At 46.3% G+C, this 26,703-nt stretch overlaps 1 protein-coding gene and 1 long non-coding RNA gene across 2 annotated transcripts in view; one reads left to right on the top strand and one right to left on the bottom strand.

The window, feature by feature from the left end:
• The window catches only part of dnah7 (dynein, axonemal, heavy chain 7), a 76,702-nt gene that overhangs the window by 29,974 nt on the left and 20,025 nt on the right, over nt 1-26,703 (bottom strand). The window contains exons 25-45 of the mRNA XM_064311454.1: nt 25,146-25,248; nt 24,762-24,889; nt 24,037-24,249; nt 22,732-22,830; nt 22,191-22,439; nt 20,924-21,073; nt 17,677-17,859; nt 15,658-15,834; nt 15,154-15,285; nt 13,514-13,735; nt 12,257-12,454; nt 10,227-10,382; nt 8,905-9,073; nt 8,647-8,773; nt 8,348-8,567; nt 7,071-7,943; nt 5,594-5,823; nt 5,098-5,428; nt 4,347-4,693; nt 2,503-2,683; nt 759-944 (exon numbers count right to left, since the gene is read on the bottom strand). Coding sequence (XP_064167524.1) covers nt 759-944; nt 2,503-2,683; nt 4,347-4,693; nt 5,098-5,428; nt 5,594-5,823; nt 7,071-7,943; nt 8,348-8,567; nt 8,647-8,773; nt 8,905-9,073; nt 10,227-10,382; nt 12,257-12,454; nt 13,514-13,735; nt 15,154-15,285; nt 15,658-15,834; nt 17,677-17,859; nt 20,924-21,073; nt 22,191-22,439; nt 22,732-22,830; nt 24,037-24,249; nt 24,762-24,889; nt 25,146-25,248 — 4,674 coding nt within the window. The remainder of the gene's footprint in view (nt 1-758; nt 945-2,502; nt 2,684-4,346; nt 4,694-5,097; nt 5,429-5,593; nt 5,824-7,070; nt 7,944-8,347; nt 8,568-8,646; nt 8,774-8,904; nt 9,074-10,226; nt 10,383-12,256; nt 12,455-13,513; nt 13,736-15,153; nt 15,286-15,657; nt 15,835-17,676; nt 17,860-20,923; nt 21,074-22,190; nt 22,440-22,731; nt 22,831-24,036; nt 24,250-24,761; nt 24,890-25,145; nt 25,249-26,703) is intronic.
• LOC135241236 (uncharacterized) lies at nt 16,657-24,899 on the top strand. The gene is made up of 3 exons (XR_010325957.1): nt 16,657-16,791; nt 22,132-22,424; nt 24,768-24,899. It is a non-coding gene; the product is annotated as an uncharacterized LOC135241236 (long non-coding RNA).

Raw genomic sequence — 26,703 nt, 5'->3', positions numbered from 1 at the left:
AATAAGCATCCTACCAGTAGGTCCAGCTAATACTGCCCCAGATACTCCAATTTTGTCAGGAATGTTTAGATTCATTGGCATTCTGGTGCTTCTATGCTATTCTGACCAAAAGAAAAAAAAAAGTTGACAGTACAGTAAGGTTAAGATTGACCAATATGTTCTGTGAGGACAGAAACTCTGAATTGACACTGAGCAGTCTATTAGAGCATAATATTTTAGAAGTCAAACACAATCACACAGAACAGGAATTGTATTCAGTTTATCCTACGCTGAGACAAATTGAGGAATAATCTATAATAATATATTTATGAGTGCAATTTAGATGGAAAAACAACAATTCTCCAGGCACCACGGACGAGGCTGTGACAGGAATGCCTGTGTCAAGTTATTAAATGCGTCATTCAAATTTGCCTCCATTTCTGTCCTCTTACTGTTCATGTCAACACGCACCCCACAGGGAGAGAACACGATTTTAGAAACGGGCACAGCCTTTACAAAGGATGACAGCAGGCTTCTAAGGCATACGGTCACAAACTGTTTCCCAGTGCAAGCAATCATTTTTCACAAAGATGCCTTTGTTGTAAAAAGCACACGCAAGAAGCTTTGCTTACATTAACAATGTCTTTAGGGGGAGAGGGACAAATCAAACAGAGATGACAGAGAGTCACAGAAAAGTTCTTTAAATATTAAAATGTGCATTGGAGAGTGTGCTTGTGATGGGGAGCGGGCTGGTGCACGTGTGTCACGTGACGCTCTACCTGTCTGTAGCTGGAGGTGAAGGCCCCCAGGTAGGCTACGATGGCGGATGAGATGAGGATGTCTCCGGTCAGGTTGGTGTAGAGCTCGCCCAGGTTGAGCGCCGTCTCGCTCCAGCGCGTCTTCTCCCCTCCCAGCCCCCCGATCAGCTGCTCCGCCCTCTCCAGCTTCTTACTGCACAGATCCACCTGCAGGGGGCAGCGGAGAGCAGACTGAAGGCTCTGTACGGCTTTCTGGACCACGAACCCAGCATATGCACTCTGCGCATACTACATGCACTCTGCTCACTAACTCTGTACATGCTCAGTACCTACTCTACACACACACTCTATACACACCCTTTCTGCGCTAGCTATATGAGGATTCTGTTTACCCTCTACGCCAGAGCTGTCCAGGTGAAAAGGCTCAGTGTGGGTGCAGCTTTTTGTTTTAGTCCAGCGCATGGACACTTGATCTGTACTCCCTCAATGCACATTTTGTATTCAGTCTTAGCACACCATGCATACTCTATGCACACTGTGTATACACACTGCACGTGTGTACATGCACGCCCTTTACAGACCCACTGCAGACTCTATTTCCTCTTTGTACTAAAGCAACTCTGACTGCGCACACGCACTCATACTGCGAAAGCCGTGTGCCACACCATGGCTTCTCATGCCATGAATTGCACCTTTCCTCATAGATACAGGACTGCAAGACCTCCCTGACTGAGTGCAAACTTTTCATTATGCCACATCGGGAAAAAAAAGAAACAAAAACTTTTTAAACTTAGAGCTTTCTAAAGAAAAGGTGTGCTTCGTGTTAATGAAGAACTGACTTAGTCCAACTGTATCTAGCATGAATTAGCTAGTTACCTTCACGGACTAATCTTGAGGAAGTGGCACCTTTTAATGAGGACAGAAGTTGAGAAACCATTCCACAACCACTTTAGATTCAGTAAGCCTTCAAAGTTTAAAGTTTTTTTTACAAATGAACTACTGATGGGAGTGTTTAGGATGACCCACATTCAGAACTCATAACTGCATAAACTTTTTAATGACCTGTAGCTCATTAAAAAGACACAGGAGCAAAAAACTGCTGAGAACATTTCAAGGTTAACTGTGGGGAAGTTTAGTAAGCTCCTGCGCACTCAATACGATACGCAAGAGAACACACCATAAAACAATTTCCCTCCCTTCAAAACCGTCAGCCCGAGTAAGCAAACTGAAGCCGACAACTCCAAGTCCAAACATCAGCTACGGAAAAAAACAGGAACATGAAAGGCAACAAAATAGGCCACGAAGAAAGGACGACACCCCAATGGTTGAGTTGGCAAACTGGCAGATACCGACTGACAGTCATCCCCGGTGGATTAGCTGGATAAAAAATGAAAAGAAAAACAAAACAAGAAAGCGCAACATTTCTGCAATTTCAAAGCCTCCTGATAGCAGATGAAAACAAAGAGAAACAAAAAGGACCACAGGAGTTATTTTCCACCTACTCTGAAGTTAAAAAGATGGCAAATAACTGCTTTTCTTCAACATCCGCAAAGCTAAAAAAGCCCCCTCCCTCCTGTGGAATTGTTAGTTGTGCTAGCGTTTTGCTCGCACCGACTGTCAGCTAGAGCCATAAATACCTGCGCCTTGCTGCCATCTAAAGAGCCTTTAGAATTCTGGTCCTACAAAATGAGACGCTCAGAATATTTCCCAGCAGACCCAGGATGAATGGTCTTCCAGCGATTGCTAATGGTCAATGTCCCCTGACCTGGTTCTCAAGGTCAGCTTTCTTGTTCTTGTTGGCTTCCAGGGTCTCCTCCAGCTTGGCCAGTTTGTCCTGGACTTCCTTGAGGGCAGCCTGTTTCTTCTGAAGGCTCTCCATGGCCACACTCAGCTCCCCCTCTGCCTGGGCCAGTTTCTCCTTTTTAGGGGCCACCACCTTGGCCACTCTAGGAGGAAAGAGAGGGAGGATTAACACCCCTACGTGGTAAAAATCAATTTTTCATTCACATAAGATTTTACTTTGTTTAATCTTAAAAGCAACCCTTCTTATACTTTACACCACAGAAGGATTTGGTATTTTGGAATGGTCTTTTGGAAGCCATTTTGCTCATGTAAGCAAGATGGCAAGTTTACATTTTGTCATTTTTTTCCCATAAATTTGAAAACCAATGTGTGACAAAACATGTCCAGTTCCCACCTTAATTTGGAACGTCAAACTATCTGCATCCACAGCCGCTCTCATGTGCGAACCCCAGTTGCAGTTTACATTTTAACCAATCACCAGTGCATTGATTTAACTGGCTGCCAATCAGAGGTGAAATTGAAGTGAATGTCCATGATAGAACAGAAATGTTGTCAGACATTAATCTCTTGTGTTTACAAATTTCATACCAACTCAAAGTTAAACATCATTACTTTCCTTTGCGGCTTCACAGAAACATTCTAAGACAGGACACGTGTGCAGTACTGACCTTAGGAAACCACAGCCTCACTGCACCCTCTCAATTTAGTGAATTTCCTCACTATAATTCATGCGCTTATAAATGATGCATTCCAGCCGCGCCTGCTTTGGCGGTTTCTGGGAGGGCAGCTTTTTAATTGCCGCACGCCGCCAGCTCGGATACGTTGTGAGTAACGGTACACGCTGTGGTTTTAATTGCATTTTCAATGTTGACAGCGCAGCTCTCATTATGATATCGGCTGGTACTGTCAGCTTGGGAAGAGTGGTTAACAATTTATTCACTGGTGCTTTCAGGGAGTACGGTGGAGCGGGGCGCATCTTAGTGGAGACACTTGCGAGAAATTTCTTGACTTTACAGACTCTTTCTTGTAATTGTTCCAGTTCACTGGACATATACTGTAGTTAGAGCATGCACCCTGACTCTGAAAGGTTATGGGTTAAATCCCCTCTGACTCATAACAGACTTAAATATACCCACTGCCTCTCTTTGGTACCCAGCATTAAAAACAATCAGTGGTAGCTGGTGTGGTTAACACAGACGGAGTTGACAAGTTGTACTTAAACTGTCATTGATCCTGATTCCTGAACCTGTTTTTCATATTTAAAAAGCCTACCTTTTTTAATAGGGATCAACATCACCATCTGGCTGCTTTAGATTATAGCTGTCTTTAGGCTCTTCACTTGAAAACATTCTAATTATAACTTCAACTTAAACCAAATGCTTTTTCTCACTTTACCTGAAATGATTATACAAATTACTTTCACGAAAGCAGAGCTGCCACATTTGAGTCAGATCAAGAGGTAGCAGGAGAAATATAATTCTGTATTCATGAGTTTCAACGTTTACCAGTCTTCCGATTCAATGCGTTTATGGACGTACACACGCCCATCTGTGACACTTAAACACATACGGGTCACTGAGACTTTTAAAGATCATAGATAATAGCCTATATACAGTATTAGACACTACAGAAGAACCAGCTACAAAAGGTAATAATCATAATGAAGGTATTTTTAAACCTCCCACAATTGCAGCTCACTGAAGACTGTAATGTAAAAATCCAGCTATGGATATAGGGACATGAAGAACTTGGAGCCGGGGTGCAATCCTATGACCCCCCGGTACAGGGGACTGAGGGGATCCTTACTTGTCATAGGACTCCATGGCCCGCACCCATTTGCAGAGGCCCTCTGCGGCGTTGGAGGCGGTCCGGATCTTCTCCGGGACGAAGTCTGGGTTGGTGATGTACTTGTTGCGGATGACGGCCATGTAGCTGGGCGGGATGTTGTCCTTGTCGTAGTCGTGCAGGCTCTGCAGGAAGCGCATGTCTCCCAGCAGCTTCTTGGCCGGGCCCCAGTAGTCCTCCACCTTCTTGCCGGAGCCTGAGGGGTCAGGGATGCGGTCGGCCTTGATGCCTTTCAGGATGCAGATGGCCTCCATCACGATCTTCACCGCCCCTGGAGGGCTCTTCATGGACTTGACCACCGTGATGTCCTGTGGGGGAGAGAATGTGTGGGTGCTTTTAGCGCTCAGAAGGTCAGTGCAAAGACGCCCAGGTCAAAATATCCACGCGCGTGGAGCGGGGGTTGTGTTTTTCCCCCAAGTGTCTGTCTCTCATTTCAAGCAGGATAACAGATTTACAGATTACTGTACTGTATTGTTATTACTGTATTGACTGATTTGATCACCCTATTAAGAATCACCCTGCACCACCCTTTTTATGCATATTTGTGTGCTAAAAACAGGGTCCCTGGAGAAACTATGGTTTCTGATTTGTGTCTGTGTGTGCGTGTGTGCATGCCTGTGTGTTTGTATGTGTGTGTGCATGTTTGTGTATGTGTGTATTTCTGTGTGTATGAATGAGTGTGTGTGTGTGTATTCTGAACGTCCAGGCGTACCTGTGTGGTCAGGGTGTCCAGTGCAGCCAGGGCAGACTCCAGGATGGGCATGGCGATGGCCAGGTCAGCGTCACACTCGTCTTTGATGGCCTTGGCCGCCATGGCCTGCTCGTTGGCCACCGCCTCATCTACCTTCACCACCTTCTCGGTCTTGGCCACCTCCACGGACTCCTTCTCGATCACCACCATCATCTCGTCCACCTCCTTGCTGGCCACCTTCAGCTGCGGCTGCAGGGCCTCCAGCTCCACCTGCATGGTGGCCACCTGGTCCGCAGCCGACTGCAGCTTCTCCAGACCCACCTCGTAGCGCCGCTTCAGCTTCATCACCTCCCTGCAAGCACAGTCAGCGTGAGGCCGCACTGCCCAGCCAATCACAGTCCCTTACATCAGCAGCACATCCAATCGCAGCCAAGCATCACACCAACACAGCCTATCACAACTCTTCACAATATCAGAGCGTGTGCTGTGGAGGTGCGGCGAGCGGGGTTCTCCTCACGTTCTCTTCTTCTCCAGCAGGGTTTTGAAGGTGGAGATGAGCTCCAGGTAGGAGGTGGGTGTGACGTAGTTGTGGCGCTGCAGCTCGGACAGGAACCGGCCCGACAGAATGATGGTGGAGGTGTGGAAGCTCTGGCACATTTCGATGCACCCAGCGCGCGTGTCATCCTCCATCTCGATGTCCTCCAGGAAGCGGGAGGCCACTGCCTGCAGGGCATCATCTGGCCAGCTCTGCCAGGGGGAGACACATAGAGAGAGCACTCTGCAGGGGGCTGACAATAGAGCCATCCATCCCAGAAGCTCAGTCCCTCATAGAGGGCCTGGCAAAGGCTTGGTGTAATTTGATTGGTGGTTGGGGTGATTCACCGTTTCAAGCACCCGCCCCAAAGACTTCCTGGCCACCCATTCCTATGACTTGTAAATCTTGTCTGCTGACATTGATCTTTCCTCTTGGCGCAACTAGCTTCGATGTGCTTATGATGGGCTAATTTCCACTTTCTGTGGAAAACGACATATCTACTAATGGTCAACACTTCACATTCTGGTTGATTCAATTGTTGACAGAAGAGGCTAAAATTGAATGTGAATTATGTCCACTGTTACAGAAGGGAATTGGAAAGGTTGTTTAGCTGCACTATAACATTATGTGTCAATTCAAAATAGCGTGAGGGGGATCTATAATCTGCTGTCTGGCCACTAACAGAAAATCAGTAATGCAAGCACTCCAGAATACTCTCTATAGCTGCAGTACAGTAACAAAATGAGCTGTAATGTTGTTCTCATTCCGCACAGAATTCAGTGGGTCTGACTTACTTGAAGTTTCAGCACAGAGATGGGCTCACTTCTGCTCTTTAATTATGTAATTAGACTAATTGTTTATGTGATCTGACATTTTATATTCATTTCTTTATATTTCATTTTCGATGAGCTCATGAACTTAAGTCTGCAGCTCCTGTGTCCCTGTGTGACATGATTTACTCTGGTCTAATCTGCTGGTAAACAGTGATGAGCTAATTAGCTAATTATGGCAAGATAATAATTAATTTTATGATGTGTACAACACACAACAACTACAACAGTAATATTATTTCAAATATGGTCATTACTATTCAGTGACCATTGCAATAATATTACTATTGTAGTAGGGGGCACACCATATAGAAACATTGCAACTGCAGTAATGTGTACACTGTAGAAGGAATATTACTACTATAGCAGGGTTCCAAGTAAAACTGCTATTCTATGCGGACTCAAATAAGGTACTGCCACCATAGCATAGTGGGGTATAACGTCAGGAGCTATTCTATTACATTATAATGTCTAATTTCCACTTAGAGCACTAATTTAGTTAGGAAAATGCCGAGCATCGTTGGGCTGAATGGCCTGTTCTCGTCGTTATATTATGTTATGTTATGTTATAATGTCTGGAGTTATTCTATTCTGAAATGCAGCTGTCTGCCTGCAGGGGGCGACGGTACCTGGAACCAGTCGATGGTGCAGCAGTTGATGAGGGCGGGGAAGCGGCGCAGGCGGCCGCGGAAGGTGTCCCCGATGGGGCTCATGGCCAGCACCACGTGCAGCTGGCTCCGGCAGCGCTCCAGGAACATGTTGAAGAGCGCCAGCGGGCTGCCGTCCGTCTGCTTGTCCCGCTCGCGCTGGCGGTCCAGGACCCGCATCCGCTCGCAGATCTCCGCCTTCTCGTCCACGGCAAACAGGTTGGGCACCTCCCCCGTGTTCAGCAGGTTGCTGACGTCCTCCAGGAAGGACTCCAGCTTGATCTGCGTGTCGGTGAAGAGGAACACGCCGTGGGCCTCGCCCTCGGTGGACTTGCGCATGATGAGCTTCAGGTCCTCCCGCCACTCGGTGGGGCCGTAGCCCTTGGCGATCTCGACCTGGAAGAGCTCCGACTCGGCCATGTGGGCGGCCAGCCGGGTGAGGGACTGCCGCCCGCTGCCCCCCACCCCCACCAGCAGGGCGTGGCCCCGGGGCTGCTTCAGCACGCGCGAGATGCGGCAGACGTGCTCGATGGCGAAGCGGAACAGCACCAGGTTCATGGGCTTCTTGCTGACGTTGTTGAACTCCTCCAGGTGGGCCTCCACCACCTGCCGCAGCTGTTCCAGGCTGCCCACCTCGCGGTAGTTGGTGTCCTCGCCTTTGGGGTCGTGGAAGTCGCAGAACATGAGGCTGCGCAGGTCGTCCTCCGTCACCTTGCCGTCCCCGTCCCGGTCCAGGTGCTGGAAGAGCTGGTGGAAGTTCTCCTGCATGTGCTTCTGGGTCACCACCTGCAGGTGGCCCACGAGCCAGGCCCGGTCCGCGTTGTCCACCAGCCGGTCGTAGTAGACCCGCTGCACCTATATATCAGGGCCAAAGCTCAGACCATATTCCAGCAAATATGTCCATCAACAGACTCACTAGTCATCAGTTCACTTGTGCCAGTCAAAATGCCAGTCAATAAATGTGACCAAATTACTAAAGCTTATTATTGATTGAGCTTTTTAAAAATTATTTCTAAATCGAGTCAATGTATCAGTGTGTTCCACATGATTTCCATAGTGCTGAGCTACTTTAGACAACATTTTGCATGATCCTTGCTCAGGACCTCAAGATGATCATTTATGACATTTTGCCCTAATTTCAAACAATATTCTAAAGGACCTTGTAATATTCAAGCTGCAGGATTACTGCTTCCTCCAAAGGAGTAATTATTAGCCAGGAGAACTACAACAGCAAAGTGATGAGGACAGGGCAAAGTCACCTCGTGCACCCAGAGGCGCTTGATGTCGGTGGGCTGGCTGGCCGTCTCGGGACGGGACAGGCAGATGCCCTGGATGACGCGGGAGAAGTCGCGCAGGTTGAACAGGTAGTGGGATTTGGCGGGCGTGGGTAACAGGTTTTTGGTGGCCTCCTTGTACACGTCCATGGTGCTGTTGACCACCTGACGGGTCAGGCTCACAAACGCCGGCGGGAAAGAGAACCTAGGGAGAGATGGGGAACCCTTAGTGGCAGTGTGGGCTAGAGAAAAATCACAAGGAGGATGCGCAGATATTTCAATACCGTATGGTGAGATGCCAGTCCAGAATCCTAGAGAAGATGGTGTACATGGTCTTCTCATCAAACTCGTTAATGGTGACGGTGTTGAAGTGGCGCAAGTAACGAGGAGTGATAGGATTTCTTCCACCACCTAAAGGACAGAGAGAGAGAGATGTTTCATTACCCACCAAACACATTAATCTATTTATTATTCTATTCAATGTTAGCATAAAGAGCTCATTTTTCAGTACTCCACACCAGAAGGGGGAGCTGCAGACTCACCGGGCGGTCCCATGGCACACATGATCTGGATGTCCACTAGCTTGATCATGCTGCAGTCTGTAACGTCGTACCAGTTCGAGTGATCGAGCCACTGCCTGAGCAGCTCCACAGGAGGCTGGGCACCGTACACCTCCCGCATTGGCATGTTCACATCATCCACAAACACCACCTGCACGGGTGAACAACACACAAATACTGTCTTACACCACTAACAAAAACCATCTGCACAGGTAAACAACACATGTCTTACAACTTCTACAGGCCACCTACAGAGGTACAAGGTATACAAATACACTTACACTACTGAGAAATTACATAGGCACAAAAAAAAATCTATAAACATATCCTACAAAATGGTATACAAATAATGTCTTCCACCACTGACACAAAGTGTACAGGTATACAATACACGTATCTCAGGCACTACCATCCATAGACACTACACACAGGTACATAGCTCACACATACTAAAATATACCATTTAAAACTACTCCTGCACATGTACACAAATGGCACACAAAGCTGGCAGTGAAAACATCACATGAAGGAAAACAAAGGGTAAATGACATGTTAATCTAAAATAGAAACAAACATTGACTGGCAGAAAAAGCTAAGCTTGCAGCAAGAAAACATACAAGTAACAAATGATAAATGTTTTGTCATCAGTCAGAGGATGTTGAGATAATAGAGGCAGTGAAGGATAAGAAACGCTAGAACATGGGTAGGGTTAGAGGTCTGAGAAGGCCCATATGCAGAGAAACGCATGACTGCTTCTGCTCGCTGTCCCCAGATTTTATTATTTTTTTTACATACACTTGTACAATAAATTCCATTATCAGGGTAGGGCCTGTGTGTTTGCTCAAATTTACGACAGGACTATAAATTCAGCTTTAACGGTAGTGTCGATGCTTTGGGTAACTTGGCACAAACTGAACTGCGGCTTTGCCAAGAGCACTGGAAGGTGAGCTACTTGTCTAAATGAGGCTACCCGACTATCTGAGCTCATCTGGAAATATGCCCCAGCCAGGCCATTCAATCCAAAGGCTAAGGCTGCTTTATTTCCGAGCGGGTTATGAACTCTTGTTCCCTAGTTGTAGGGAATTTGTGAGTACCAGGGAGACATACAGGCAGATTTCTATATCCCATAAAACATTATCACTTAGAGCCTAAGGTGGATTTAGAGTTAGAGGCTGACTCTAGCTCAGCGTAATGTACTGTCACCAGCGGCTCCTGGCGCAGACGAACGACTCTCTTCCTCGCGACCTTGCGTCGCAGAACGCGGCGGGGACACAGGGCGGGGCCGCAGGGCGGGGCCCGCTCACCGTTTTCTTCCCCAGCGGAGGGCCGAAGACGCCCTTGCGCCGCTTGTCCAGCTTGGACATGATGATGTTCTGCGTCTGCAGGGCCGTGGTCTGGGCCGAGAAGTTGATCAGCAGGGGGCTGTACACGTCCTTGTCCAGGTGGTTCAGGAGGAAGTTCTGCAGGGAGGTAATGAGAGATGGTAAAATGCAGCTGACTGTCAGGGCTCCCACTGTTTTTTAGGCATTATTTTCCAGGACATTTTTATGTGAGCAACACTTGTAATATATAGGGGGGAGATTGTGATTATGAGGGGGAGTGATTGCAACCAGGGAGGGGGTATATTGTAATGGCAGTCCAGGGTACCTGTGGTTTTGGCCTATAATATTACATTTCCAGGACAACTAATTGTTTTCTAGGACATTTAGGCAATTTTTTTTCCTGACTTTCCCCATGACTGGAAAACTGTATCAGAAAATTCCAGGTTCATTTGTTAGTGCATTTGTTAATTTAGCCAGCCTGCTACAGTAGATATTGTGAATATTTGATAAAACATTGTCTTCTTTTTTCAAGATCAAGAGCAGAGTGGTGTGATCCAGATTGTACATGGGTTGAGAATCACTCTGAAAGTGGTAACCTAAGTGAAATAAATATTTGTGACCTTGTATTTTCAAGACTCTACATTAGCTTCAGTGATTGGTTCAGTATAAATCAACAATGCATCATAAAGATGCAGAAATAAATGCAGAAAAACAACTGCAGCTGAGCATAATGCTTAATGATGTATATAGATTAGTCTATTTGCAGAAATACAGAAGTAATTAGCACTTTGAGAAGCAAACCCTACCAAAGTTCAGCCTTAGAAAAAATAAACAAAAAACAAAAAAACCTGCAAATTAACATTATTATTTATCATCATTAATATAATTTTCTAAATATATACTCTAAAACAATATTTTCTTCCTTATTTTTTTATACGGTTTAAATGTTTATCATATTAGTTCTTCAGAGCATGTATTTCAGTGTCCTTAAGGTATGATCGCAAAAAAAAAGGAACTAAATTTTTTAAATTGGGTTTTCAGTAAAAGAGGTCACATCAATTCCAATCAAAGCAAGAAACTTCAATTTTATCTATCTTTCAGGTAATTCTTATTTGATGTGACAGGTTTCAGCCAGAAAAAAAATTACACCGCAGGTGTCGGACTCACTAAAACACATAATGCTTAATGTGTTTCGAAAGCAACCAATAACAAGGGCGAAGTGAATTTACTAAAAAAGAAAAAAAGTGTAACTAGATGTATAATCAATGAGGCCGTTTAGGTGATTGATTTCAGAGCCGTGTTTGTTGTGGGATTTTGCACACAGTTTGGTTCTGATCCCCCTGTTGAGCTGAAAAGAGGCACGCGCTCCGCATTTGTCTCACCCATCAATTTCATCAGAGCCGGCGGCGGAGTTAGCGAGCTGGCGGCACGAGCCGTCGTCGCTTGGAAACCGCCGGCTCATTTATCACCGGTGGTCCCTCCCGCTACGCCAGAGACACCATAAATTACTGGGAGCGCAGTGTCGGGGAAAATGGGAGAGCCTCGCTGAGCCTCCATTACCTGCGCTCTTATCTGTGCACAACACCTCCGGCTCTGCAGTCTCTGCTCCGCGCAGAGGCCGGCTAGCGCTTTAAGGCAAAGTGCAGGTTACCGGGGGGTCAAAAGTCTAAGGATTGCTCTGCATAATGCCCAAACACTGCGTCTGCTGCAAAGTCAGGCTGTACTCTCAAACCAAGCTAAAAGTTTCAAAAATAAGAAAGAAAGCTGAGAGAAAAATCTGTATTTTTTATGTGACTGCCTGACACCATTACACGTGTAGTAAATACTTTTCTTGCTATTCTAGGTAGTGTGACCTGGAAGTCCAGTTCAGGACATCACAGAAGCATTAATATCAGTCCAATGCTACGGGCCCTCGGGCCAGAAGGTGAGCAATGGTACGGACTGTGCTTGGAATGGCTGGATGCCTGCGTTTGAAGCGGCCGGGTGTCCGGGTGGCCGCGGCGGTCACTCACGATGATGTAGACGCTCTTGCCGGTGCCGGTGGGCCCGATGAAGACGGTGGGCTTCTGGTGGGTGATGAGAAGCTTCATCAGCGCGGAGTAGCGCACCGTGTTCTCCGTCGGCACGATGATCTCGTTGAACTGCATGTCCTTGGCGATGGGCGGGGCAGTCTTCAGCTCCTCGACCCACTGCTCCCACCTTCCTGGGCCCTGAGGAGCAGGACGGGCCATCAGTTAAGAAGGCCCTGGAAAATCTCTGTGGCAGCAGCAAGGGTGGGGCTGGAAATGGGAGCAGGTTAGTGCTTCCACCCACCTGCTTCTAATGAGCCCTGGAATGGCTCAAACTGCTATGCACTGCGAGTGCTATTTCCATTCCATATGGGACTTCTCACCATTGTAACCCAGAGCCACAGAAACCCTATGTGTGCAATGCTGTGCAGCTCAAAAACAGCCAGTGACAACCAAACTTAACATTCACGGCTTCCCACTTTGCTTCTCGCTTTTTCACACTAAAAATAATTTCCCTCTTAAACTTGTGAGGCTCTGGGCACTTATGAAGAATTGAAAACAGATTGGGAGGTGTGTTTGGATGGGGAGGTTGGGCTGCTCCTGGGAATGTAGACCCCCTGCCTATGCCTTATCAAGCAGGATTCTCTCTGCAGTGAGCCACTACTAATCCCAGCCTTAGCCCCTGGACCCTTTGAAGCTCCTCATTAAGCCTCTTGCTGAGGAGTCCCTCCCCTCCTTTTTTCAGACTGGTCTGTTTGGTCACCGTCGTGTTCACGCCTTGCTCCTTGATGGGTCTTTGGTTGGTGGTTTCCTACCTTTTATCTCAAGGCTACTCTCTCTCTCCAATGTACACGTCTTAAGCTAAAGGGCCCGAACAGCCTTTTAATAGCGAGCACTTCAAAACCAGTTGATGTCACGGTTGGCTCAGTATGGTCGACACTGCTCAAACAGAACTCAGTCAAACTAGTATACCCTACAGGTATACTAGGTATACTGTGTTAGTGACACACAGTCGGCCCATCATGACTAACAGCATTGGAGCAGAACTACGTGAAACTCACAGTTGGCCCTGCATAATTAACAGCACTGGGGAATAACTCAGTGAAACTCACTTTTGGCCCAGCAGGATTCACAGCACTGGAGCAGAACTCAGTGAAACTCACAGTCAGCCCGGCTATGGCACTCAGCGCAATGCTCCAACTATGGCTGTTACTATGCAGGCTAATGTAGGTTTTTATGGGACTCCCCCTGCGTGATTACCTCCTTGATGAAGCGGTACTCGTACAGGGTGCCCTCCTCAGGCAGGGGCACGGTCAGGGGCTTGTCAGGAGGGTCCACGTGCTCCAGGATCGTGTAGCGCGTCCGCGTTTCTATGCTTAGCGGCCCATTCAGCAGCTCCCGCACCACCCCGTCGAACCCAGTGCGGCCGTCTTCCCCACAGCTGGCGCCAACCGACCACACCAGCGAAAACACAAAGATACCCTGGGAACAGAACAACAGCATCATCACCATACCCATGGACAGATAGAGACAGACAGGCATGCAGGCAGACAGACAGAAAGATGGACAGTTGGGCAGGTGGACAGACAGACACCGAGACTGACAGATATAAGACTAGACTACTGAGAGCCAGACAGACAGAAAGGCAGGCAGTCAGGCATGTAGAAACAGATGAGTAAATGTCATTGATTCAGAGCGGGGATCAATGCGAACATGTGCACGGGCTTAAGGCGCGTCTGCGCCAAATGCACCCAGCCTGGCTGCCCGCAGAGAGAGAGAGATTTCACGGCACCTCCCACTGTGCACCGTGACAACAGGCGTCAGGGAGAGACTCGCAGAGTAAAGTCTCCATAAACCCAGTGCTTAACTGTGCCGGAACTTCCCGGAGCTCAAAGCCAAATGAGACTCAATAAATGTTTGCAAAATGGCAAAAGGGCAATGTAGTATTTAAAGTTTCTTCATGTTTCTTGAAGTTTCGGCACTTTTGCATGGACTGTGCGCATTCCGCATTGAGGCTATTCAGACAGTTTGTTGAAAGTGACAGAAAAGACGTCCAGAACGAGCTGAATGAACTTCTCTGTATCACGTTCGGAGTGGGAACGTGGTTTTACACAGATGAACTAGATTTGCACAGCAGCCCAAGCATCACTGCATGTCTCCACTGCTGCATCGCTACTCTCCCTAAACCTCGTTGGGCCACCCCTTACTAAATTCAGCGCAGTGCCTTATGTCAGGTCATGGATCACCAGAGGACACAGAAGTGCGATCAACACACAGAGCAAATCTAGGAGCAAGGATGACGCAAGAGAGCTGGGCTGCACTTCTGGATGAATAAATGATTCATAATTTCTACTGATGGTAAGTGCCTGATTTTCTTATTTGCAATTTGATGCAGATGATAGTGGTAACACATTGTAGTCTAAAATATTGTGAGAGAATGTGCACTATTTATTTATTTGTGTTTGTGCCTTAGTGCTGATAGTAGCTTATGGTTTATGATGTCACATAACCTTTTGCGATGCATTCCATTACACCCAATTTACAAACTTTGCACTGCATAAACCAGGGGTGTGTTATCTGAAAAAGGGCAGCGTGGGTGCAGGTTTTTGTTTTATCCCAGCACTAATTCACCTCATTGCACTAATTCACCTCTTGATTGAAGACCCTGATTAGTTAATGAGCAGAATCTGGTGTGGTAGTGCTGGAGGACATCATCTGGCACAGCTGTGTGAGGTAGTGCTTAAGAAACTGGCCAGTGGGTGATGTTTCATTTCCCGGGTGGGGCACTGACATTGTACCCTTGTGCAATGTCAATGACATTGCACTGTTGCAATGTAAATGTACGGTGTGACTTCTGAGGGACGACAGTTACTTTCCTCATTTTTTAATGTTCTCCTCACCTCCAGCCAGGAGCAGATGTCCCGCTCGTTCATGGACTTCACCTTGGCCTCATCCTTGAACTCGTCCATCAGGCAGTCCATGAGGTTCATCAGGGAGTGGACCAGATTGGTGTCCGATGTGGGTGAGAGTTCCTGTACGATCACAGCACGGTCAAATTCCGTATTTTACAGAGGCCCACATCCATAAGGATCTGAGAACAATCAAGCAGTTGAAGTACTATTCCAGGGAAAATTACAAGAAAATAAGCTAGAACACAAGACTCAGAAACAAGCACATTTGCCACTTTGATGGAAGCTTGACCTCAAGCAGCGTACCAACGTAACAAGACAAATTCAACACTGGGCAGGAATGATCCATAAACAGTGAAACAGGGCTAAGTGTACACCCGTCCACTGCACAACACAAAGGCAATAAAACAGGAAGTGAATCATCAATCATGAAGAGGCCCTGCATTGTGAAATGCGCTGTATCACAGCCACCAGGTGGCGCTGTGGGCACAGTACCTTGGCGCCCTTGCGGATGAAATGCAGGCAGGTGGGCACTATTCTGTGGAAGAGGCCAGTGATGAGCTCCTTGTGCATGTCGCTAATGGTGGGGGGCAGGGTGTTGAGCCAGGACACCAGGACAGGCTTCCAGCCAAGCATGTGGGGCTCCATGTAGATCATGCCACAGCGGGACACCTGGGCACCAACACGCAGTGTTACACACGTGCACACCCACACACATGCGCGCGCACGCGTACGCACACGTGAATGCACGCAAGGGACGCGTATGTGTGTGTGTGTGTGCGCTGTCATGCACAACGCAGCGAAGCATGCACACTCACTCACTGACACAGAGTTACCTTCATACACACAAACACATTCGTGCAAACACACATATGCAGTTACAAACGTGCACACAAATACACACATACTATACACATAATCTCAAACAGTCAATACCACAGGCAGGTAGTGATAGTTTAAAATAATTGTGATGAAGTGTAATATTTTTCTCCTTCACCAGTCCACTTTATACAGCTGATCAATGTGCAGAGCTTAGGCTCTTTATAAAGTAAAGACTGCATAAAAGGCAGAAATATCAATAGCCTAATATAATCCAAAATAATCAAAATATCTTAGGGTACAGCAATGGCTCGATACTTCATTTATCAAGTAAATCAATTGTATTCTGATTACAAAATGTATATAAAATACACTAAATAAACATTGCCTAGGTATCACGTACATACATATATAGCTATGCACACTTAAAATGATTAAAAATGAAATAACAAGATTTGGAAATGAAAAAGACAGTAACTGGTGGAGCAGAGCTCAGAAGAGCAAAGCGCTGACAGAGTGGGCCTGCTTGCTTCCACACTTTGACCTGCACCACCTCTTGTTCAGACTGGCCTCGGAGAATGGAGGGGGCTTGCGGGGGAGGGAGGAAATGACTGAACAGGTACGAGCCCGCGGGTTGTATGTGCGAGTGTGCGGGGGTGGGGGGGAGTTAAGAAGCCTTCTTCTCCTCCTTAATGATCCTCCCACAGGAGGCGCGCAGGTTGGAGAGAGCGCCGGCGATGCTCAGGAGAAAACACTCTCAGCGTCTCCCCTCAGCATACACACCGACGGCAAGTGGGACAGAAATAGCAGGTATGTGATGTGAGGTGGGAGACTGTGATAACAGGAGCGAGCTACAGTAGCTTCGCAGGGCTTTTCTTTCCCCTTTTCTTTTTCCTGCATCGGAACCGAGCCCCGTAGATCAGAAAGAGCGGAATGCTTTTTAAAAATGATTTCATTCCAGCCTTTGGGGGGAGGCAGTTATCACAACGCTTTGTGCTTCTGCCTCGCCTTGTGGGGGGTGGAGGGAGGCAGGGTAACTCTAGCTGGGGGGGGGGGGGGGGCAGCCTGAGCCAGCCAGTCATGTGAGACAGGCAGCAGACAGGACGGGATTCCTTATTAAGAGGTGGAAAAATGGCTCCCGTGCACCGGCTGCTGCTTTACTGCCTGTGAAAGTCTAGTCCGGGGCGTTTACGTCTCATTACCGCAGCCATAGAAGCAGCATTACAAAGGACAGCGCGCGGGACGCACTGAACCCAGCCGCTCTGTTCATGTTAATGCGCTACGGCAGGAAGCCCACTTAAGGAGTCGCGTGCTCCGGCTTTGTTGGTTTTAATGGCTTTACTGGCGGATGCTCTCACTCTCCTCCATAATGCGGCTAATGACTACGTTATGGAATAAGCCAGGAGTCTTGTTCAGTGAACCATGTTCAGTACAGCCCTTTCCAAACCTCCTGCTTTGAACTGAGATGTTACATCTCAACGTACTCTTTCGTCAGAGCTTCATTCATATATAGACATTGTTAATGATAATTCAGTGATTTAACTTTCAGTGTATAATCTTCGTCAAAGATATGTTCGTGGGCATACCGTGGTTGCATGCTAAGAGAGTTTTGCCCATACATCCCTTCATTTGTGCTGGAGATCTAAAAAAGCCCTGCAATGCAATACATTTCCCAGAATGCCCCGTGTGCTTCACCGTAGCTGGCGAGGCCACCTCCAGGTCCATGGGTTCGAAGATGAGACTCATCTGCGGGGACATCTGTATGATCTCGCCACTCATCAGGCACAACTTCTTGTTGTCATCCAGCACTGTGTTCATGTTCTCGATCCACACCGCATCCACCGGACCATCAAAGATGAGCCACTTTCTGTCTGGAGTCTGCCAAGAAGCCACAAAGAGGACCTTTGAGCCACTGCCCAACTAGCAGTTACATACCATGTGCTCAGTTTGCACATCACAGTAACACTTAGAAAACGTTACAATTGCGTTGTGGGAAATGTTTGGGCCATCAAGTTAACACTGAGTTCCATTTACATATTCACTTGTGTTATTTTTGTTACTTGACTGGACACATCATCGGACATCTAGTTTATAGAATATGGTGTACGAAAGTAAGGAACAGTATGTTTTGGTCCAGGTGTTCATGGTCTATACAATGTCACATTGTACACAGTGGCCTCCTGCAGGTGACATGGCCATTAGGCCCTTGTTTGTTTCTCTTTCCCCTCCCCAAACATCCAAGACAATTCCGGAAGCCCTTAATTATGTACACAAATCTAGGGGGATACGGTTTCTCCTCCCCTTTAAGAAAAGACCTGAACACAAAGCTAACAGACAGAGTTTCAGAGCCAAGTGCGTCCACATTATGCTACAAGGTCATTTTCATTTCTGCCTTTAGGACTTAAAGATTGAATGCCGTGAGCGTTCAATAAAATATAAAAGAGCAATCTGAAGCTTTCAGTTGAAGGACTCAGTTGAAAAGTCTTTATTCTCATACAAGTAATGGTTGTTGAGGCTACCCAGGTTGGAATGTACTGTACTCTTTGTGCATGTGTCCTTTCTTCGGCCAGGCCAGATCAAAGTGGAGGTCTGCGTATTACATTGGCCTTGTAACATGGCAGAGAAATACTTTCAATAATGGGTGGCCAGGACAATTATTATTTACAAACAACACCTCTACTATGAAGAGCAGGAGTAAATTTACCATTTTTCTTAAAAATAGCAACCTTAAGGACCTTCAAAGCAATTCCTTTATTGGTCTCAATAAAAAGACCCTAAAACAACACATATTTTTAAAATTATTATTGTGATTGGCTCCGCTTCCTACCACTTAATAATTATTTAGAGCTATTTTGAAATTTCAGCTCTTGGATAAGCCGGTCCTTGCCATAAATGAACCTGACCCCCCTTCAGTTCTTCAGCTTGCCATCTCCCACTCAGGCTGAGCATTTCCACGTCCTGCTGGGTGAAGCATTTATGACTGCTGAGGGAAAGTTTAGCTTGACTTTTAGAGTTCTATTTTAAAGTTATGTTTTGGAGAAGAGTTTTCTTTTCTTTTTTGTGGTGGTTCATTAGTTGTGTGTTTGCTGTATTATTGTTTTCTACTTTCTACCTCACATTTTCCTTTGTTCCTGTCGTACTGAAGTTGGACGGATAATTCCCGGGAAATATCTAGTCTCTCTTCCTCTCTCTCTCTCTTTCAACTGGATGTCTTTTTCACAACTACTTCTTCGTTAATTATACTGTAAGTTGTGAGCCTTCATTCGTCAGTGAGTGTTATGACTTCTATTTTCGGTTTTAGATATATCTTGTTTTTACATTTAACAAACTTACAAAATGTGAAACAGTTGGTTTTAAATTGGGGTTCTTATTTTTAATAACAATGACTAATTTAAATTATCTAATATATATATGTAAGGCATTTTAGAGTCTGTTGCCTGTTCCTTTGGTTATCTTTCAGAGGGGTAGTCTGTTGAAGAGAATGATGTTTAATAGCACAATCAGAGCTGCCATCCCTAAACTAACTAAGTCCCACTTCCCCAACATGCGTCTGAGTTGAGAGAAATATTAAGTTGAAGAAGATGACACAAGATCTTCTCGTCAGTTTAACAGTTCTATTACATTGCAGCTATATGACCATTGCTGTGGAAGCTCTGAGTTTTGGCTTGATAGCCCTTTAAAAAGTAACGACTTGCACACCCATTTGTGTGCTCTATTATACAGCCATGATGCCCTCTAGTGGAGGAAAAAAGCAGATCCCCACTCATGCAAAGGGCATTTTTTCTCACATCACAGTGGCGGTGTTCCGCAGGGTTTGCCCATCACCCCGATGCCAGCACTGTGCTTTTGGTAGCGGGCTAGTCACCCTGCTGTTTTACATTACATTCTCAAGCATATTGGCCAAAGTGTCTTCTGATCTGGCCTCAGTGCCCTATGAAAGTTTGGTGCCCTTGCCCTAAACACAACGCCATTGGAGGCTGTTTTATAAATGTTTAAATTCTGCACCCTGTTTGAAAAGCCGCTGAACTTAGACTGACATTCATCTTCACGGCTGACTCTCAGCAGAGGCTGAAAGCGGAGGTGAGGGCACTGCTCTTGTGACTGCAGGGTCTAAATCCCAGCAGGGCAACAGCAGGATGCTGCTGCTCTGACCTTGAGCAAAGAACTCCACTTGAACTTAAACTGAATCCCTCAAGCAAAAACTCTACTTAAAATAGACATGAGGAAATGAAAGCATACAATAGGAACACAATCCATGGCAAGGCAATAATAAATCATTTATGCTAATGTACATCCCTAAAAATTGCATTACCCAACATAAACTGCAGTAATACTCAGTGTAATATATTGTTGCAATGGGGTTGTTTTGGGAAAACTTTGGAGGACTGCAATAAGAATGTAAATGCAGTTACAAGACAATAGTCATGCAAAATAGGATGGTGAGACCAATAATTATTTTGAAATAATGCAGTTTATCACTCATGTACATATGCTAAGGCAAACCTTAATATTACATCTGAGCGTGAGACTTGAGAATGAAATTAAAATGCATATATTTCTATTTATTTTCTAGTGTTTCTAATCATTTTCTACAAGGCAATACTGGATGTAAATGCAAATAGTCTTCAATGGGAAATGTAATTCTTGTTGCTGTCATGTTAGGGAAAGATCAATCTTCCATGTCTGACATATTCTGAAATGAAGAGCATACCATTTTAAAGGACTGACAGCACTACCTCTACCTTTAGTCACTTGGGAAGAGCAAATCACAGTCTAATCTATGAGAGCATATGATTTATAAAAACTCTCAACATCGCAAAAACTGCTTTCCCATTTATTTAGACACTACAATGTTCTCATCAAAGATTCAATTACAGAAGACCAAGTATTTACCATAGCGACCTAGGGAAGAGTGTGACAGGGCTGGGGGACAGAGGCTTACTTGAGATGTGGCAAAGGCCCTGTAGCTGACGGCCAGGATTCCATCAGACCACTCGTGGGAGACCGGGTCGAACTGGCCGTACAGTTGACCCATGGTGATGGATTTGGGGTTGATGACCGTGATCTGGACCTTGTTCTCCTCCATCAAGCCCTAAGAAAGAAACACAACACCAGCACTGACCCACACAGTCTCTGAAGCAGGTCTGCCACGAGCAGACGCACAAACAACCTAGCGGCGTGTGCGATCTAGCGCACCACTGGAGCCGAGGCTAAGGCGTGCTCGCTCAGCGCCCTTTCCAATCGTTTCCTGATGGCCTTCCCCGGTAAGAGACGAGCTCCGCGAAAAGCCTCGCCGCCCGCTTTCTGGGCGAGTAAGCGCCAGGCCAAACAAAAGGGAAGAGAAAACAAGAGCGTCGCTGTCAGGCGTGTTTAAGGAAGCGGGGCTTGGGCGTGACACGGGAGCAGCGCGGGTCCCTGCCTGATGGACGCGCTGGCATTTGCGCGGGACAGTGATAAATGCGACGGCTGCTGCTCTTCCCGCCGCCCGCCGCCCGGATGCGCCAGCTGCCTCGCTCAGGATCGCAAGCCCGCTGCGGCGCGTACGCGCCCGTCTGCGCTGCCCTCCCGTGCGAGACCGTCAGGCGGCCACTGAGCCGCGAGCGACGGGGCGGGGCAACCCGCAGTGCCCAGACACCGCGGCGCGTACCATAGCGGGTCCACCGCTGTCCCATAGATCCCGGCTCCTGATGGGAACCTGCAGTTGTTTCTTCTGTGCACACTGTAAAGCTGCTTTGCTTTGCTCCTGTTTAACAGCTACTGACACGGAAAAGTTATGTGAAATGTGGAAACTCCTAGCCTAGCCTAAAGGTGCCCTCTTTTAATGAAGGCTATTTACAGAACAGGCGATGATAAACATGGTTAAGATACTGGATGTTTTGGGGAAAAAGCTAGTGACCGAACGTGACCGTAATCTGATATGAGCCACTTAATTCACAATAATAAAGTGATTTTTGAAGCATATATTGTCAGTTTGCCAAAGCTGCAGATTATCACCTTCTCTTTAGGAGTCCAGGGGCACGACAGATTAAACACATATTGTGGGATGTGTTATAGACGTCCATGCCAAAAACTTAAAACGCTTGTTTCCATCTGACACCCAAGTCATAAAGAAATACTGTTGGTCATAATACTGCATAAGTTCTTTTACAGCGGCAGTAAAGGAGATGATTGGCAGAGACAGAGGTGATTGGCGGCGTTGAGAGCGCTACCTGCTCGCAGATGTCGTTCATGGCGGCCGCCAGCACGCGGTAGGCGCAGGTCTTCCCGCCAAAGGGCTCCCCCACCAGCATGAACCCGTGGCGCACGATCATCATCTCGAAGATCTGCAGGATTTTCTCAGCGAAGAAGTCGGTCAGCTGCAGGTTCATCTTCACGCAGTTCACCTGGATGGCGTCCAGAAGGATCCGGTAGTCGGGCTTGGGCAGCGTCACTCCAGGGAACAGGTCAGACGTGATGCCCTGTAAATACACACACGTGCATGTCTTATACACTTATTCACACACACACACACACTCACACACACACACACTCTCACATGCACACACACACACAAACACACACACTCACACAGAAACACACAGATAAATAGAATTTCGTTGAATCACTAGCCTGTGAACACAACACACAGGGTTACACAACACCAATAGTACCCTGAAACTTTTCAAAATTTCACCTGTAAGAGGAAGAGGTACAAACAACCTAATGAAGGCCATTTTCCATTTGAAACCTGACACTGATGAACATCCCTACCTCAAAGAGGGGCAGATCATGTGCCAGGAACTTGGGCAGGTTGACATCAATTATAGACCTTAGCAGCAAGATGTCCTCGTTTTCATCAGGAAACTTGAGCTAGGGTACAGAGCAGGAAACGGGGGAGAAAATGTCATCATAAAGTCTAGCTTGAGAGAACACTCCTTAGGCGAACAGTGCTTCATGAAACTCAAAATGAGTGGAAATACCACGCTCTTGTCAATCACTGATTAAATAAATCGAACCGCAAGACTCTGCTTTCCACCTCAAAACACTATGACCGGTCCAAATCAGTGAGTCACCAATAAGATTTGAGAGCTTCACCTATTCTGGGTTTCATAAGGACATCCATGACACCTCAGTCTCCTAGAACTAATGAATGCTAGGCTTTCTGGAGAGAGGCGTCTCTCTAGCACTTTGTCTCGTTGACTCAGACTCTTTCTGGATCGAAAAATCAATGGCTGGCCCTGGGGCAGGCACACCTTTCACCTTCCCTAAAAGTAATTTTGAAGTGCGAGTCCCGGTGGAGGCAGATTTAAATTGAGGAGAATATAATCACTGTGGAAAAAAATACCTCAGTGACAAGAAGTGCATCGGTCCTTTATTCAGAGATGGGAACGTGTCTTAATTGTACAGCTTGGGCTAGGAACATAGTCTCAAGCTGAGCCTTCCAATTCAAACAGTGCTCGAGTCCTCTATGGTATATGACACAGCCTGGTGCACTAACATTCTGACAGATTTACAGAACTGTAACTACTGTTATTAAATGCTTATTCTGTTTACTGGTCATTCCCCGCTCTCTCTTGCCTCTTATAATTTTAATACAGCAACCAACCCAGGGACCACAAAGGAAAAGCTTATAGCTGAATCAGAGCTAGCGAAAGAGTGAAGCTAATGAGATATTTATGGATTCATTTCACTCACATCTCTTGCTGAACTCTGTGATCCTGTGTAATTTGCATACATTAGCCACAAATTGCAATTCATATCTGTAATAATTACATTTTCAATTAGCCGAACCTGAACTTGAACTTGAATTGAATTGAATTCTGGTATATTTGTAAGTACAGCCTTCTTCGAGTTCAGATGGGGTACACATCAGTATGAGTGTACATCCGGCAACAGCTTGGGTAACTTTAGCTACCAGCAGTGGTGAGGAAGAAAGCACAATATTTGAGTGGTTCTTCAAGTCTGCAGACAGTGTAGAGGTGGAAGGTATTCCTAGACTACGAGCACCACTGAGCAGGCAAGAAAAGCGCTTTAATGACCCATTAAAGAGGGAGACAGTGCGGGACCAGCATGTACCTTCAGGTTTCCCGCCGCAGTGAGGACCGATTTGACAGCCCTCATGCCGTAGTCGTAGTGGTGCTGGGAGGACAGCTGCTCGGAGCACAGCCGGTACGTGGCCACGATCTTCACAGAGAGCGGGCGCGCCGTCACAAACCCGCACGAGTACAGCACGATCTCGGCGATCATGGCGTAGTCTGGCACCATCATGGCCACTGTCCGGAACAGGGCCTGCAAACGGGCAGCCGCAAAGCTGTCAGGGCCTGCTCGCTTGGTCCTCCAGCAAGCAGAACCTAGTCATGACCTGATCACTGACACCAACAAAGCCCTGGTCCCATGACTCACCTGTTCAGTACTAGTACCTATCAACAAAGACCTGGTCACATGAGTCATCTGTTCACTATTAGTACCTATCAACAAAGACCTGGTCCCATGACTCACCTGTTCACTACTAGTACCTATCAACAAAGACCTGGTCCCATGACTCACCTGTTCACTACTAGTACCTATCAACAAAGACCTGGTCACATGACTCACCTGTTCAGTACTAGTACCTATCAACAAAGCACTGGTCACATGACTCACCTGTTCACTACTAGTACCTGTCAATAAACACCTGATCAGGTCACTTGTTCCGTTCATAATTGAGGAACTCAAGCTGCACAATTAAACGGCATTTTTAATGTGTGGTTTTTGAACATTGAGCTTCCTAAAATAACTGAGCCTGAGCTCTGGTTCCTTACCTTCAGGTTGTCGGGCAGCTCGGAGCGGCCGGCGTAACCGGGGTTCATGGTGATGAACACGGCGCAGGTGGGGTCCAGCCTCAGCTCTGTCCCCTCAAACAGCAGCATCTCGGATTTGGCAGAAATTCCTGAGGGGGAAAGAGGCAAGTCCTGTCTGCACAAGCCTGAAAGCATTTTAGTAAGCATTAACACACCTTGGATCTGAGGTTATTCAACCGTCTGTCCTCATAAGGTCTTCAATCTGGCAATCGATACCCGATTACTTGCAACTCCTGCACTGTGGACAAAACATCGTTCAGCAGCAATACATTCAGGCCAGGCCTCAGGAGGCAGTTTCCTGTGTGCCCGGCCTTCACGGTTCGAGCGGTGCATTGTAATGCGCACCTCTCTGGATGGTCAGAATCTGCTGAGCCACCACTGACAGCACTTCCAGGTCGATTCGGTTGAATTCGTCGAAGCAGGCCCACGCACCGCATGACAGCAGGCCCTGGGGAGAAGGGAAGATATCATGCGTTTATAGACTCCGTTACCCATGTTCCCCAGCTGTACCTGCCTAGGATTCATCTCACATTGTACCTAGAAGAACACTCAATACAGCCTTCACACAAGGGACAGTTCACTGTCTGGGGTTTTTATATATTATTTCTGTGTTAGCGTATGTTTTAAATTGGCCTTTTTTGAGTGCAATGGAGAATATTTGGGATATTTAGAGAGGTATTTCGAGGACCTATCAGCTTTACAATGGCAGGTATATGGGCACCTGGGGCTTTGTGATCTCAAGCAAAGCACACACTATGCCAATTAAAAACATACCCTAAAACTGAAGTAATATCAAACTATCCCTTTAAGCATGCATAAGCAATCAGTGCTTGGGATTTAGAACCAAAAATGTGCATTTCAAAAAGTGTTTGCTAATTTCACTCTGAATACAGTATTGATGAAGTTTGTATTGCAGATGCTGCTCAGTGTTTACCCAAGTACATTTAGTTAAACTAAATTTAGCAAATGTATGCTCAAGCTGTGAATACAGATAGAGCAGAACCTCAGTGAAACAGACCTGAACGTTATGGACTGACCAGTCCACTCAAAAGAAAGCAGAATTAGCAACTATGCTCCTTATTATACGGCAAATAGATTTTCATCCAGATTACCACTGATGCATAAAAGCCATCATCAAAATGAGCCACTCCATTTCCCCATTAGACAGTAGCTGTACGTTGTTTCCATCTAATATCAGCTGGGAGCAAATTTCTGAGTGAGCAGCATAATGAAACAAACAACAAAAAAAACAGTAGGCGGCTTTCTTGTGTACCATAGACCTGAAAATGTATTGCTCCAGACATTGAAGGAGGCATTTATTAATTAACAGTGCTAGAAGCCGTTTAAGTTGAGCTGGGAAGTCAGAGGCGACCTGCTCGCTGGCAGACTGCAATTTCCTTTCTATGTTCCCTCACTGATTCCATGTATTTTACGATAAAGACAGAATCATCCCTGTCTAGCTTTGAACTCAGTCTGGCTCATGTATCCTACATAGCACTTTTCATGGTCAATGGCCTTCACTTAATAAGTAATCAGCACTCAGCTGTAAGTGGTGAATGTGTAGGTTCGGGGGCCTTGCTATGATGCAAATTACTTTTTTGCACTTATGTTTTCACTGTAAGTTGGTCCAGAAAAGAGTGTCAGCTAAATGCCAGTTAAGTGAAGTAACCGCACATTTCACCATACAGTTTCTAGCCAGCTGTTTTCATATAGGATATTATTATGCTACGTCGCTCAAAAAACTGAGAAAGGAAACAGACTGTTTTTTTAGTTCAGGTTCTACTGCATTTTTTAAAATGATATTTTCATTGCCTGCCTTCCTTCATTATTTACTGTTTCTGATATGTATTTTGTCTGGATACACACAATTATGCTTTATTTTTCTTTCAACCTTTTCTTTTGA

This window comes from Anguilla rostrata, chromosome 15 (genome assembly GCF_018555375.3).
Source record: "Anguilla rostrata isolate EN2019 chromosome 15, ASM1855537v3, whole genome shotgun sequence".
Lineage (NCBI taxonomy): Eukaryota > Metazoa > Chordata > Actinopteri > Anguilliformes > Anguillidae > Anguilla > Anguilla rostrata.
This window is presented reverse-complemented; position numbering and strand designations above follow the sequence as displayed.